At 38.5% G+C, this 16249-nt stretch overlaps 1 protein-coding gene across 4 annotated transcripts in view; it reads right to left on the bottom strand.

Moving 5' to 3' along the window:
- The window catches only part of LOC5579663 (glycine receptor subunit alpha-4), a 143302-nt gene that overhangs the window by 110520 nt on the left and 16533 nt on the right, over positions 1 to 16249 (bottom strand). For 3 of the 4 annotated variants that reach the window (XM_021851756.1, XM_021851760.1, XM_021851754.1), the window contains exon 2: positions 7069 to 7699. In XM_021851756.1, the coding sequence (XP_021707448.1) occupies positions 7069 to 7130 (62 nt within the window). In that variant the 5' untranslated portion in view covers positions 7131 to 7699. The remainder of the gene's footprint in view (positions 1 to 7068; positions 7700 to 16249) is intronic. The other variant, XM_021851755.1, reaches the window with a different exon arrangement.

A 16249-nucleotide genomic window follows, 5' to 3' on the forward strand; every position in this document is an offset into this window, starting at 1 on the left:
TTAGCCCTGCGTCTTCAATTCGTTTCAAGACCAATTTGGTAATCTTGTTCAACTTTTCCTCTGTTGGCGCATGGATGAGAATGTCGTCCATTGAGCTTTCAACCCCATCAATTCCTTCTAGTAGTGAACTCATCAAGTTTTGGAATATCTCCGGCGCTGATGCTAAACCGAATGGTAATCTTCTACAAGTGTATCTCCCCCACGGTGTGCCAAAAGCCAAATATTTTTTCGTGCGCTCCGATACGGGTATTTGCCAAAAACCCTTCTTCATATCCAAGATCGAAAAATGTTTGGAGCCACAAATTCGTGCTGAAATTTCTTCCACGGTTGAAAGCGGATGCACTCGGCGAAGGAGGTTCTTATTTACTTCCGATGGATCAATACAAATTCGTAGCTTACCTTTCTGCCGTACTATGACCATGGCGTTTAACACCGGTGTAGGCTCTGTAATTGGTTCGATAACTCCCATCTGCAACATCGAATCCAATTCTGCTTTCACCGCCGATCGAAGTGCATGTGGAATTCGTCTGGGTGATTCATTTCTGAACATTGGGTTTTCCACAAGATCGATGTCGTAGACGAATCCTTTGATGCACCCCAGTCCATTGAACAGAGACTTCTCCATGTTGACTTCATCGATACGCGCAATTAGTTTGAAACGGACACTTGTTTTTCTTCCCAGAATTGGCATCATATCACCTTCGATCACTTTAAAGGTCGCAGTTTCCTTGCGCCCTCTCACTACTACTGGAAGTTCTGCTTCACCCTTCACATTCACTTTATGATTTGAGTACGATATCAGCCTTTTCGTTTTCGATTGTTGTAATTCTTTACCCAGTTTTCGAAAAATATTCCACGGTAGCACATTACACGCAGCTCCACTGTCCAGTTTCAGTGTTACACTCTTCCCGTTGATTGATACCGTTTCATACCACACTTCATCACTGTTTTCGTCGTCGTCATCAACAGCTGCTATATACAGCTCCTCCACCGACAGCTCTTCTTCTTCTTCAACCTCAACTGTTTTCACGTATCTGTTATTTCCCGTTTTGATCGAACCACCGGACGCCATACTGCCACTCGAAACACTACTGCCTCCCGAAGCACCACCACCAAAACACCGATCCGCGAAATGCCCCTTCTTCCCACACTTCAAGCACTTTTTGTTGAAGGCCGGGCACATTCTTCGCCGATGCTCCAAGCCGCAACGGTTGCATGGAAAAGGTGCATCACTTTGTACATTGCTCTCGTACTTCTTCTGACGCACGGCGTCCACTTCCAAAACCGATTTCTCGAGCATCACTTTGGTTTGTTTCACCGATTGTTCATAATTTCGCACTATGTCAATCGTTTTCTGAAGGTCGTTGTCATCATTGAGTAGTTGCGGAATAAGATTCGTGTAAATCGTGCCAGCGATGATTTTATCCTTGACCATGGAGTCGTGTAAAACACTAAAAGCACATCTCTTGGCTTGTTCGCGAACTCGAGTAAAAAATGAATCACATTGTTCTCCTGCATTCTGCACTATTTTACCGAAGACGTACCGCTCATACGTTATGCACGATTTCGGAACAAAATACGCTTCGAATTTGTCTTTTAGCACTTTAATGTCTGCTTCTTGGGCATCTGTCAGTCCGAAAGTGTCCAAAACACGAATACACTCGTCACCAATACAGCTCAAAAACGTCGCCGCTTGTATTGGTGGTGGTTTGGTTTCCAGTTCTGTTGCGACTGAATACCACTTAAACTGCCGCCACCACTGCTTCCATTTGGCAGCCATGTTCTCCTCTATGATTAGTGGTTTCGGTGGTTTAATCGACGCTGAAGCGGCCGACATAACCTTATTTTCCTCATCCGGCATCCTTGTTGTGGAAACTGCTCACTATTTTCAGGCTTATTCCGGTGAGCTAGTTTGAAAATTAATTCGATTCAACTTTACTGTACACTGCAATTGCATTTTTTCACTTGTTCGTCACGAAAATCAATAACTATTTTCGATAACTCACTTTTTCTGACACCATGTGATATTAGAGTAATGGAGTCGACGGAGTCTCAGTACAGAATGATTTATTGGGTTCTCTCTATGTCGTGTATCAGTGTGTGTGAGTGTGTGTGTGTGTGTGTGTGAATGATGAACGTATAAAAGCAAGGTTTACCAATATGCAGGTGTTATGGAATACACTTTTAACAAATACAAGTCATCTTCGTCACAGTTTACGGCTAACCAGCCGAGTGGAAGTTTAACAACTACCGGAAGCTAAACATTACATATATTTTGCAATTGGATTAAATGGACAAATTGATGTGAAGTTCTGAATTCTTCCGAATGAGGTGCACTTTGCGAAAAAGGACCACGTGATTATTGAGCTGAAATCGAATTCAGGTTAACTTCTGCGTTCATGAGTCCTCTCATGGCGTAGGGTAAACGCGCCCTAACTAGAGATCAGGGAGTCGTGAGTTCGATTCTCACTGAGAAGACGTGTAACTTTTTCGCAAAACTTCACATCAATTTGTCCATTTAATCCAATTGCAAAATATATGTAATGTTTAGCTTTCGGTAGTTGTTATACATAACATGTTATTGGAACTTATTTGAAATCTGGATCCAAGCTCAAAAGAGAATACCGTGTACCCCCGCTGATTTGAACGGTACCTCATGCAAACCATCGGGGTTCATTTTTAACTTGAACATTTAGTCACCTTAGAATCGTGTTTTTGGTAACCTCTTTTACTGTTTTGTTTTGATTTTACATTCCATTCCACAGCGTTCCATTTCACTTTACTCCGTTCCATGAGGTTAATGACGTTTGAACCATTTTTAATCTGAACGATGAGCAAATTAGCGGGTTACAAATTAAAAAGTGTTCAGATTAAATGTGGTCAAACCAACGGGGGTACCCGGTACAACTTTTCTGTTTATCGAAATGATCATCTGAATGGATGATATGGTGGAGTTGCTATCATTATTCAAACCTGCCTGAGACATGATTTTTTGTCGTCATATAAAAACAAAGCTTTTGCAACTTTGAGTATTTCTTTTGAAACTCAGCTTGGTACCGGGTACCCCCGTTGGTTTGACCACATTTAATCTGAACACTTTTTAATCTGTACCCCGCTAATTTGCATATCGTTCAGATTAAAAATGGCTCAAACGTCATTTAGCTCATGGAATGGAGAAAAGTGAAATGGAACGCTGGGGAACGAAACGCAGAATCAAAACAAAACAGAGAAAGAGGTAACCAGAAACACGTTTCTAGGGTAACTAGATGTTCAAATTAAAAATGAACCCCGATGGTTTGCATGAGGTACCATTCAAATTAGCGGGGGTGCACGGTAAATGTAATTTCATTCCTGCCTAACATTTGTTTTTTTTCTATTCACCGGGCAGTAAGTTCATTTGCTTCTTTCTGACTTGCGAAAATTGACTCGCATTGAGGTGAATATGAATCTAAGCCACACCTCAAATTTTCAAGAGCACAAATCTGAAGAACCAGATTTATATTCAAGATGAAAATTTACTCATCACTCGCAGATGGTGAGCAATCAATCAAGTTTTTAGCGTTACTAGTTGTCTGGTTTTTCGGATTTGTGCCCTTTTTAAATGTGAGGTCTAGCTTGATGCGTCTTCACCGCTAGTCATCATTGTATGTCATCGGAGACTTTAATGCCAAACATCACCGGGGAACAATTCTCAAAGCAATTTCAATAGCAGTATGTTATTTTACAACTTGCTTTTCAAGATATCTTAATGTCGAAGATGTTGTAAATAAATAAAATCCATATATCTCAAATCCATACCCTAGTAACTTATTTAACTTTCATCAAGCCAACATACTTTTCACATGCTTAAAAACACAGAAAAATGTGCATACTCTTTTCTTTCTGGATGGATTTTGTTGAATTTTTCAGAACTTCTATTCCATTCTATTCTAAGTGCTTGCACAGCCAATATTGAAAAGCATCCTGGAAATACTGAAATTTCTTCCAATATTTTCTTGTCAGCATTAATATATGCAGCATACAGTATGAATAACATGATAAACGCATTTTTTTTAATTTTCAATAGAAGAAACGGGGACGACCGTACCAAACGTTTCATTTCAGGGAGAAATATAAAATCGTTGGGAGTGCCGTTACTAGGAATTGTAATGCACACTCCATGTGTTGTTTGTACTTCTCTCGGGATGGACATAGGTATTTCTCCCTCGGCCTTGGCTTGAGCGCCTTTCCTCGCTCTCTTGAAAGAGATGAAGAGCTTTCCAATATGCAGTAATTTGAAAAAAAAAAACATGAAATCGGTAGAAAATACACACATTTCAAAAATGTATCGGACTCACCAAATTATTCTTGTCGACTTTTTTTTTATCAAACGCACACTTTGGTGACTTCCATTTTTATCTATCATATATACACCAATTGATCAGTATTTAAGTACTGTATAACTGCTTCTAGAATTAAGACTGTTCATGATCACTTTAAACACAACTATGACTTATTTTTTTTTCCGAACAGCACTATACTACTTTTTGATTTCACTTCCACGAACCGAATGGATATTTTTCCGTGCCATTTGATAATGTTTTCTAGTTTTTGGTCTCAGGGAACCAAAATTGGTCGAGTTGTGTTTGATCCGTTGAATCTGTTGCATGCTCCTTTGAGGGCGAGTGACGGAATCCGGATCAATAGTGTCCGGTTCGCGTTTTTCGGAAGAGAAAAAAAAACAAAAACAAAGTGTGCGGGCGAAAAAAAAAAAGAATCGACACGTCAGTAGTTTTTGGTCCGTTGAATCTTTTGCATGCTCCATGGTGGGCGAGCGACGGAATTCGGATTGTTTCCGGTTCGCATAGTAACCGCACTATCGGTATCGATCATCCGTTTTCACGTATTCATTTAAAATTATATCTTTATCGTTTACTAAAACGAATCCTTTCCCATATCCAAACTCCCAGTGTTTTCTTGTGGAAGTGCAGAGGACTCCTCGGCTTCCATAAAGCAAGTAACACGTCAACATTTCCCTCCCATTCCCAAATTGATCTGCATTCGGACGCAGCCGGCGCCGGTATTGTTTGTTATAATAATGAGAGCACCAGTACTTACACATTGAAGATGCTGCTGATCCATCTGTTGGTTCCCTGTGTAAGTACAGCTGTTCTTGCAATAACGGAGTAACAGAAAACCGAAACTTTGTCTTGAGAACAAGCTTTTGGCATTCAAACAAATTTTCAGGTGTATGTTGTATGTTGTACCAATATGGACAGGCTGTTATAAAACCAGTAAAAAGGCTCTGTAAAGCATTCAAAATAGAATTTTGACATAGTACTTATGAATGGGCATAACTCATATTGAAACTTTGGAAGAAATGTCGTGTTTGTCAAATTTTATAGACAAAATTTGTTGTCATCTTCCAAGATCAATATAAGTGCTCTATGATGTTAGGTCAAGTTAGTTTTGTTTTTATCTTATAAGCAGGTGAATTCAATTCACCAGTAATCATTTACGGCCTAATTTAGTTTGACCAAATTTGGATGATAATATTTACTAACATAGAACACCTAGATATATGAAATAAATGTACTTTTCTAAATGATATAAAGGTGAAGATGAATTGAAGCCAAACTTCAAATTTTCACGAGCACGGATCTGGAGAACCAAACATCCGTTTTAGCTGAAAACCTAATCGATTTGTCACCACCAGCTAGTGACTAATTGATTAAGTTTTTAGCTTAAACGGAAGTATGGTTCTCTAGATCCGTGCTCTTGAAAATTTGAAGTTTGTCTTCGATCCTTCTTCACCTTGATAAAGGAAAAAAGTGTACATGGTTGCAGGTAGAGGCAGGGGCAATGACATATCCCGTGAGGTGGAAAGATGAACTACGGACTTTCAGTATCAAGTTTGCGTAGGTATGTCTTGCGAGTCTATTAATTCACAAAACTAAAAAGGCAAACTTCAAACAATTTGCAATATATTTTTATGAACCAAAGCTCTACCTGTACTCTTTGATTTTTTCGATTTTTTTTTTAAATTCTCGATTACTTTTTCAAATCGACGTAAGTAACTTCCATACGGTTTTGAGAAAATTAATTCAGAAGAATCACAACCTGTCTTCCAAAACAGTTTTAAAATAAATCACCTTTTTAACATTTTTTCGACGTGTACATTGCTCAAATTTTGCATACAATGCGCTCGCGTTAAAAAACTATGGAGTTCCTATTATTTCAAACAAGAATTTTAAGACAAAATGATAAGCCGTTTTATTCAGTTACTTGCGACGTTTTTCTACCAGTGTTTATTCGACTCAAGTAGTGTTTTGTTTTCATTCCAGGTTAAGCCACTTTGTCTCTCCGTACAGCGGGGCGGCGAAAGTAGTGGTTAGGTTGCGAAAGTTGAAAATCTTACTTTCGTCGTTTTGTAAATACGGAAATTAAACGTTCTAAAAGTGAAAAATCGAGTTGGTTCAGAGCAAAACGTGTAGAATTTCGTCTGCGAAACACGTAGGATCGATAAAACAAGTTTGTATACTTTTTTGACTTGAGTCTATATGAACAAGTTTTCGAGAATTGGGTCCTAAAATTTTTAATGAAATCTTGTTTTTATTTAATAACACGAAAAAGCATGTTACTGTAACTACTTTAGCAATTTTTCCCGCTCAAATAATGGCTATATCATGTTTAAACTTTAATTTAAAAATTTGGCCTATAAATGAACCTTGACACTTTTGATCATGTTTGACGTTCGATTAGTCGACAAAATCACCACAGGGGTTTTAGTTCGACCACTGGGGTTGTTCCTATCTGACATTTCGTAAGGGACACGGAAAACAAAATACACCCAAAATTTGAGTTTAAGCCAAAGGATGTGACAAAATCTAAAAAAAATGTTTTTTGGACTTAAACCAATGGAAAACATTAGAAAATTGAGTAAACATGTGTTTTTGGCCTAAACTTAAGCGTTTGGCACTAAAATTGGGACAAAGCTTTAGGGCCCTATTGTCGTTATGGTTACTGCTGTAGTTTATTGGAACAATGGATTTTTTTTTAAATATATATGTTGTAGACGTTCATACTTACCCCAAGAGAAGCAGCACGGTTCCCCCGAAAATAATCTTCGCATTCCTCGTGACTGTGGCCATGCTGCTGCAATGTTTGAAACCGTTCCGCGATCCAAGGTGAAGCTGCAATCTATGAATTTGGTAGATATGATGGCGGCGAAGACGGATATCTCTCGGGATCCGGAAAAATAGGTGTCGTCGTTGACCGTATCGACAGCGTTGGTAGTCAAGGTGGCCCAAATCGTCGCACTGGCGCGTATAATCATCGCATAATGAGGTTTGATTAATTAACAGACGGATTATGGTTACGCTATTATTTTTACTGCGCTCGACATGGGCCTAATTTTCCGGTGTTTCACACTTTTCATTCCTCTTTTCCGCACCGAACTGCAATCAATTCACCGAAAGTAGTTTCCTTTCACAGTTGTTGACCCACCGGTGCCGGAATTCGTCCATTGCGTAAATATTTTGAAACGGATTAACTATGGGTACGCTTTTCTTCGCTTTATGGCACTTCTAACACTTTTCCTTTATTTTTTCGACGGGGCCGGAAACGGTACACTCCTCACTTAGTTGGTGGTCGTTGTCGTCGCAGTCGTTTCGATCGCTATAGGTCTCACACCGGTTGTTATCGTCGTTGTAGGAAAAGGCTAACAATGATTAATGATAGTGTATTTGACGCTAAACTCGCGAAACGACTAAATGTGCTGATAGTTTCAGAACAAAGCCATTTCTTTTCTGTCTTTTGAATGAATGCTCGCACGATTTACATTTGATTGCACACGGTAGAATAGTCATGCAATTGTTGTTAGCAATTTGATTCAACTTGTGAGTGGAAACATAAATTCAAGAGTTTGAGCAAGTAATCTAAAACACGATACAAATCTGTTCCTTTATGAATAAAGAAGGCCGAAAAACGATCATAAGTCAGAGTCAGTCAGTTTATCGATGAACATAAGAGTAGGTCTGATTTTTGTTTTTGTTCCTCTCTTTTCTGAGATACTTGAGATGCTATAACCACAGACAAACAGACGTAACTCTGACGAAATTTCCATCAATCACTCAATTAACGATCAATTCAAATTCACTATGATGCAAACCTCGCAACCAGAGGCCAGTGTTGTGAAAAACTCAATTTCTCACAACTCACGCTTGAGATTGTTCATGCGTGAGTTGTAAATCATGCAACTCAGCAGTCAAAAAATCATGGATGAGTTGGCTCACCTTTTTAACTCATTGTCTCGTATTTCCACAGTTTACTTACACACGGCAATAATTTCTTGTAATTCTGGTAAAATTATGTTAATCCTTTCTAACGTAAACAACAACATTCGGATTTCACGAGTTTTTGCCGGGTTTTGCGACTGAATCATTTATTACGGTTTGAGTTGATTGAGTTGATTTTGCACCAAAATCTCAAGCGTGAGATTTGCGAAGCAGATCTCTAATGAGTTTGCTCTCACGGGAGAGCGTATTGATTGAGATTTTGAGTGTGAGTCTATCAACACTGCCAGAGGCACGCGCATCGTTTATGTTCGCGTTTGCCGTTTCACACTAGCGCCTTCTGCAATCCGTATTGCACAAAATCGGATTTCGTGCAACTTGATCACCAGATGATGATGGTGTAAAATGGGCGATGGATTTTAATGAAATTTGTTCTAAGTGTTACGTGTGTTTGTCTGTGCTATAACGCTGGAATATTTTAAATACAATAAAACGGATTGTTTTCCTTATATATTTTTGCTCATTTGGTAAACAGGTATAACACACCCCCTAAGAAAAAACTGATCTATCGCAGTAATACGCCCCCTAAGAAAAAAAGTTCTGTAGTTTATGATGTCAAGGTGTTATTTATTAAGTTGGTCATGCTATGCATGCAACTTTCTCCCGCCAGGTAGCTTATGAAAAGGGTACAAGATGTTTTTTTGTAAACGGTCCAAATCTTGACGTATCAAAACAAACCGGAATATGCCCCATCGTAGAAATAAGTTACATAGCGTTGTAGAAATGTTTCCTAGGAGAATTCCACCACTCGCTATGCTTAAAAGGGTCCATTAGCAATCGTCCATTATGCAGTACCAAGGGACCAAATGCAGTACTAGAAGTGGTACTCAATCTGAACTCGACTGCTATTGTTCTAATCGTCTATTATGCAAACGGGCGTATTTCGACCTCAACTGTAAGGTCGTCTTCTGTGTGGTGTACTAGACTTGACTCGAATCGAAGCCTACTTTAGTCAACGAACTTGATATTGAGCTAAAGAACCTTAGAGCTTAGTGACATTTGAACACACGAACACTCGCATGCGTTCATCATACACAGTTTGTTTTTGTTTTCCTCAACGAAACTTGCACACGCTTTCCAGACTCATCAAAATGCTTCCATACTACCCAATTTGATTTTTTTTTTAGATTTTTGGTGTTTTTTGAGATAGAGTGCATACTTTTTTTCTCTGAGTTTCACAACCACATCTACACTAGAGCACCCACACCACCCCAACGTGATAACCACTATAGGCAAATATAATGCGCCACCGTCATACAGTTCGCTAGGGGATAACGAGAGAAATGTCACTGAAAATGTTTGTGTACGTCGCAAATTCAATTTTTAACCCAAAAAATTAGGTCATAATCAAAGTTGCACAATATCAGTCATATCGGCTGACGGCTGATGTACTAAAACTATCAATATCAGTTGAGAACTATCAATATCACTTTGATATGACAACCAACAGCAGTGATGCGACATAGCACTCTAGATCATAATCACTGCAGAATGAGTGATCACGTGGTAATTATCCATTAAGGAGACGATGAATCGAAGTCAAACTTCAAATTTTTCAAGAGATTTTCAAATCTGGAGAACTGAACACCCGTTTGAGCTGAAAACTTAATCGATTGATCACCACCACCTGGTGACTAATCGATGAAATTTTCAGCTTAAACGGATGTTTGGTTCTCCAGATTTATGCTCTTGAAAATTTGAGGTTTGGCTTGAATTCATCTTCACCCTAATGTTTTTCAGTAACTAACACACAGTTTCAATTCATCTGCAGCACTATTAAGAATATCGAACTGATATATTGCCATTTTATTTTCTTAATTGAAAGCTTAACTTAACTTATCAGTGATATCCACAGTCTATCGCCATTAATGCACTGGTGATAGAGTAGACAGCATGATGTTGGTATGATACGGAATGATCTGAATTGAATCGCAGTCGGCCTGTACAAATCAGCAAATTTAAAGCTTTGAAAGGGACAGCGAGTAACTCTTGTCATAATCTGGGAGGGAGAAACCAATACAAAATCTCTGTACGTCATAGTGAGCCGAGATTCCGCTGTCACGAACTGTCACTGTGAGCCCAGATCTCAAACATTAGACTAACATGAAAAAAGCGCGTAACTGATTAAAACACATTTTCGTATTTCTTCAAAAGTGATAAAAATCGAATGAAAATCAATTCATGCACATAACGCAAGTAATGTCACGTGAGCACCATTTAATCTGATTGAACATAAAGCATTGAAAAACGCATCGTTCTACTTTTTCCAATGAAAATGAATATTTAGTGCATAGAAAACTGTGGCCCTTTTTTCATGTTTGTCAGGAAAGATCGAAGGTGCACAACAAAAGGAAACTACCGATTTTCTCGAAGCCTGCCTCGATTGTTGTTGGCAAGCTGGAGTTATCTTGCAGTTCAAAATAACGTTGTCTTATATTTCGTGTGTAGTATCGGTGCCTCCCTCCCAGGTTTTGACCAAGAATTAGGTCTCTTTGATGAGCACAATCAAAGCAAGCGAAGAAAAACATCCCACCTGTGGCGGTTCATGATCGGCAATGTATCGCAAGTTGTAACAAGTTCGATAAATAAGATCAGCGAACGAGAACCCCAAAGAGAGAGATGATAAAATCCATTTTTCTTGCTTGTTTGCCGTTGAGGGTATGTGTTTTATTATACTGGCATGGTAAACAATCCCAGAACATCCGATAGCAATAGTGTCCCCCAGGTTTGAAGCTTGTTTAGAGGGATTTTATCATGCACTGCTATCCCACCGATCTAACTGCTACAACAGTATACGATAAACAGGCTCTCATATTGTGCTGCATATCATAATTGTTACAGAGAGCGATAAGTGAGAGATTCTCTCAACTTTCTCAGGATTTAATCCCTGATTTGGACAGATATATCACGTGCTTAGTGTTTGCATGTAGTGGCAAGAGGAAGCAAAATAAAAATCGCAGATTCTATGACGAGGAAAAGTGATGATTTAAATTGGCCTCTTTTTCCTACACCAAAGTTCAACATCTGAAGACTTCAGAAATCCAACATGACGAGAGTCGCAGGTTCGAGACGCAAATAATGAATTTTGATTATATTACAAGGATAATAATGTGACAATCATCATAATTAAGACGAAAAACGATAAACAAAATAAATATAATCTGAATATTTTTGTTTGTTATTTGAAATTTTTATTGTCATTCATTCATTTATTTACCTCGTGCACCAGCTGCTCGGCCGCGTACGCGAAAACACAAAAGAATTTGGCCCAAAACAACTGACGTTTCTCAATATTGACATTAGTGGTGCAGAGAGGCACTTTGCATAGTATAATGCACGCTATTTCGTCTTTTCTGGCCTTATATGCATATATAGAGCTATCAACAAAAACCATTGAAGATAAATTACTGAAACCTGGGAGGGAGAAACCAATACGAAATTTATGTACGTCAAGGTGAGCCGAGATTCTGCTGTCACGAACTGTCACTGTGAGCCCAGATCTAAAACAATGGACAAACATGATAAAAGCACGTAATTGATTAAAACTAATTTTTGCATTTTATCAAATGTGACAAAAAATCGATTGAAAAGCTATTCATGCTTATTCAAAAGTAATGTCACAATAGCACCTTTTATCCTGATTGAATATAAAGTGTTCAAATACGCATTATTTTACTTTTTCCAATAAAAACGAAAATTAAATGCACAGAAAACTTTGGCCCTTTTTCCATATGTTTGTCCAGAACGATCGAAGGAACACAACAAAAGAAAACTAGCGATTTTCATTAAGTCTGCCTTGATTGTCGTTGGCAAGCTGGAGTTTTCTTGCAGTTCAAAATAACTTTGTGTCATATTTCGTGTGTAATATCGGTGCCTCCCTCCCAGACTGAAACACCCCTCGACGTAATGTACAGTGGATCGATCTAGAACAAATGTTGGCCAAAACCTCAAACTCTGTTTAAAATTACTTAAATCATATATTTGACCAAATTTATGCCATATATAGATATTATAGACTTATTTTCAAATTTTCTCTGTTTTGGACTGATAATTAGAATATATTGGTTTGGATAATACATTTGCAGCTTTTTCAATCTTCCATACGAAATGGTCAACCAGTTCTCAATTATTTATTAACCGATTTGCCTGACGAATTTCGACGTATATTTTTGAGTTATTTTTCCAAGTGGAACTTCACAAGTAATAACAATTAGACTAACGTGAAGCTTTCGACATAAAAACAAAAACCGATTTATCAAAAACCATGAAGGTCCTGCAGAAAAACTGTCATAAGCTTATTTGTTCATTTCATCTAAATCCCAATGTGCAGAAATCGAGAGCTTAAATTTGAAAGTCAATAACGGCGCCGACCACGTCATTACGGCCATCGGGAAAGATGAGGGATGTTAGTTAAACAACCATTGTTACTAGAGTCAGAGTAAACCTCTGCATCTCTAAAGTTGTCATGGGAAGAATATTGAGTTAGTGGGATACGCTAAGGATCTGGAAGTTACCTATGGCTGGTGATGTGATCTATGACTTATTCACGCCTAAATGCATTCTCGATAATACTTGATAGACGAATTGTACGCCGAACAAGTGTCACTTGCAGGAGCAAGAGAAAAGATCAAAGGATCAAACACCACTTGTTGCACTCGCTATTTTTATTCTCAGCGAAAACATCTTTACAGATTGGGTTTATCTTAATACAGTATATGAAACACTCAAACTTTTTTTCGTTGGGCGTTGAGGCGGGGTGCACCAGTACCCTACTCTGTCTACGTTCACGAAAGTGGAACCACAAATTCAAGAGTTTGGGCAAGTAATCAAAAGTATGATACAAATCTGTTTCCTTATGAATAAAAAAAACTCTTTGGTTTTTAAGATCATAAATCAGATTCTTCTCCTTCACGACGATGAGCCATGGCATTGTTCTCGTTTAAAAGCTAACGTCTCCATTAAGGGCTATGATGATTGCTACCATACGATAAAATAAAGCTCAATGTTCACTCATCCTCGAATCCTACAATAAAACGATTTGGCATTTGGTTCACAATTGGCAGGAGCTCCAATCCACATGGCGACATTGTGACACAGCATAGACTCTGGGAAATTCCGTCACACCCGCATTGCAGCGTGCGTGGCGACAAACAGCATTTATTATGTCACCGTGGCCGTAAAATTGTCGACGACAAATAAAATATCAAGTGCACCGACCGACGACGGATGGCGTAGAGTGGAGTCATACCTAGTGTTCAAATAATTAACGAATAAATTAATGTTTCGTGCTTGGCAAATGATAACTCTCACTCTATCCTCTCTACTACATAGTCGTAAACGCTTTACCTTAAAGATGTACGTAGATCGAGAGGAATCTTCCGAATCTTTCTTTCTTCTCTAGTCGAACGAACTCACAGCACTAGCCATTCAAATGGGTAGAAAAAAGCTCATCACAACATCCGAGTCATAAAAAAAAACTCTATTTGCATCACATAGGTATTTGATGGCGAATAGAACAGCCGCTTTTCAGAACGATTAGACTTAAACAGAGCAATTTCACCTCCAGTGTCTCGTCTTTCAGTGCAGTGACTCTCAATCTGCTGCATGATGCAGTGTGGTCATGAGAAAATTCCCTAAGGGATTCCCTAAGAAACCACTCTAAGGATTCTTCCTGTATTTTCCCTCAAAAAGTTCTTATATACCGTTTTAACTATTTATGTAGAAATGCTCTTTGAGCTGTTCTATTCAATACTCCAGATTTCACATATAATAAAAGAACCTTTTCTTCAATATGTTTTTGTTGTTTATTTTGGCAGTTTATTGGTAGCGTCAGTTGTAATGTCATCCGAAACACAACATTTCACTAGTAAAGATAGAGCGTGGTGGAAACTGCAAGAAAATCTGCTCAAAACATGACAAATCAAAGGGTGTCGATCTTACCCACAGTGTCGGTTTTACCCTGATTTCCCCTACTATTTTGGAATTACGTTTCATCACCATTTATTGTCTGTTTCATGGCCAACAAAACGCGCCGAAAACTTTCAAATAGGCCGACAAAATGGTCGTCAGCAAACGAATCAAAGGAGGTGATTCGCCGTTATGTTGGTAAGACTGGTGAAACGTCAAATTTGCAGCGGCTGGTTGCTGGCGACGATTTTGGCGACGGTTTCACCGGCGACGATTACAAATCGTCGCGTTCGATAAGGTGCAAAATTTACAATACATCGTCTAAGCATAGGGGCTCCTCTATGCTTTAAAATTTCATCATCAGGAACATCGGGGTGATTGCATGGATGCATTCTGAAATTTTGTCCTTTACAATTGTTTACTAAATATCAAGATCTATGATCAGAATTTAAAAAAGAATATTAAAAATGGGGTTTTGTTTGATGGAAAATTTAAGATTTATTTTTGTTTTTTTCATGATGAAATATTTTTTTTATTGTCAGTATATTTTTTAAAGGTAGTCTAAATAGTTACCTACAATCAGGGTTGGGAAAAATCTTGAAATTCTTTCTACAGTAGCCAAGCAAAGGAAATCACAGTCAGCGAAGCCAGTGAAATTCACGCCCATCGCTGCTGTAGGCAAAAATTGAAAATAGCAAAACATCCGTTGCTAAGGACAACCCAAAAACTACTGTAGATTTTTTTTTTTATTTCCCGCATTTAGAGCCTTCAGTGACATTAAGAGGAAAATAACCATCATCGTTTTACAAATTTTCAAAACCAGTTTTTTTGCTCAAAATTTAAGCAATGTTCAAGAAAATCTATCATTGCATTGAACTTGCTATCTGGATTGCGATGATATATTTTTATGAGGATATCTTTAAATTTGAACAAAAAACTGGTTTTTCGTTTTTGATGATTGCTGATGATTGAATGATGGATTCTTGAGCCTTAATGATTAAAAAAATTCATGCACCTAACAAAGGCTACTTGATGAGATTCACGTTTTTGAACTACTGTATGGACCGATGCACGAGTTCACTAATCTGACGTTTGAGCGGTGCCAAATTCGCTCGTTGCCATGGTTACGTAAATAACACGGTACCGCTCAACAGTAGCGTAGCTAGAAGGGTGCGGTGGGTGCGGTCCGCACCGGGCCCCGGATTCTTAGGGGCCCTGAGATCATGGTGAAAATTTCTCATAGCATTAGAAATTGAGTATTTCACAAATTAAAATTTACCGGGGCAAGGAAATTCAGGTTTGGAGGGGCCATGAATTAGTAATAAGTAGGGGCCCCTCTATGATCTAGTATATTGATAAGGGCGGCATTTATTTCAACACTATAGAACAGTATTTTTGAACAGAACATCGTGGTTTTGGACTCAAAAATACATTGTTCTGTTAATCATCGAATATCAGGGGGCCCTCTATAACTTGAGCTTGAGGAAGCTATGAACTGGTTTGGAAACTTTTTTTCTGAGCCATATCCTGCACCAAGCCGAAATAAATATTTGTACACAATATTGTATACATTTTTTTAAAACTACCAAAGCTTTTTCGATAACGTGAACAAAAGTGAACAAAGGTCTCTACAGTATCTTTTCTATGCAAACTATCTTATATACCGTCAAACGGGGCTTCTTTTGACATTATTTCCACATTCTTCAACTTTGAGGATTTGTAGCTCTAAAAATTATGGATGGATTTCGATAATTCTTGCATATATTGTCTGTTTCATTCACAACAAAACGCGCCGCCAACTTTCGAACAGACTGAAAAAAATCATCGCCAGCAAACCAATCAAAGGAGGTGCTTTGCTTTTGTGTTGGCAAGACTGGGGAAACGTCAAATGCCAGAAAATAAATCAAAGGAGGTGATTTGCCATTGTGTTGGTAAGACTGGTGTAACGTCAAATTCACATCGGTTGCTTGGCTGGCGACGATTTTGGCGACGGTTTCACCGGCGACGAT

This window comes from Aedes aegypti, chromosome 3 (genome assembly GCF_002204515.2).
Source record: "Aedes aegypti strain LVP_AGWG chromosome 3, AaegL5.0 Primary Assembly, whole genome shotgun sequence".
Classification (NCBI taxonomy): domain Eukaryota; kingdom Metazoa; phylum Arthropoda; class Insecta; order Diptera; family Culicidae; genus Aedes; species Aedes aegypti.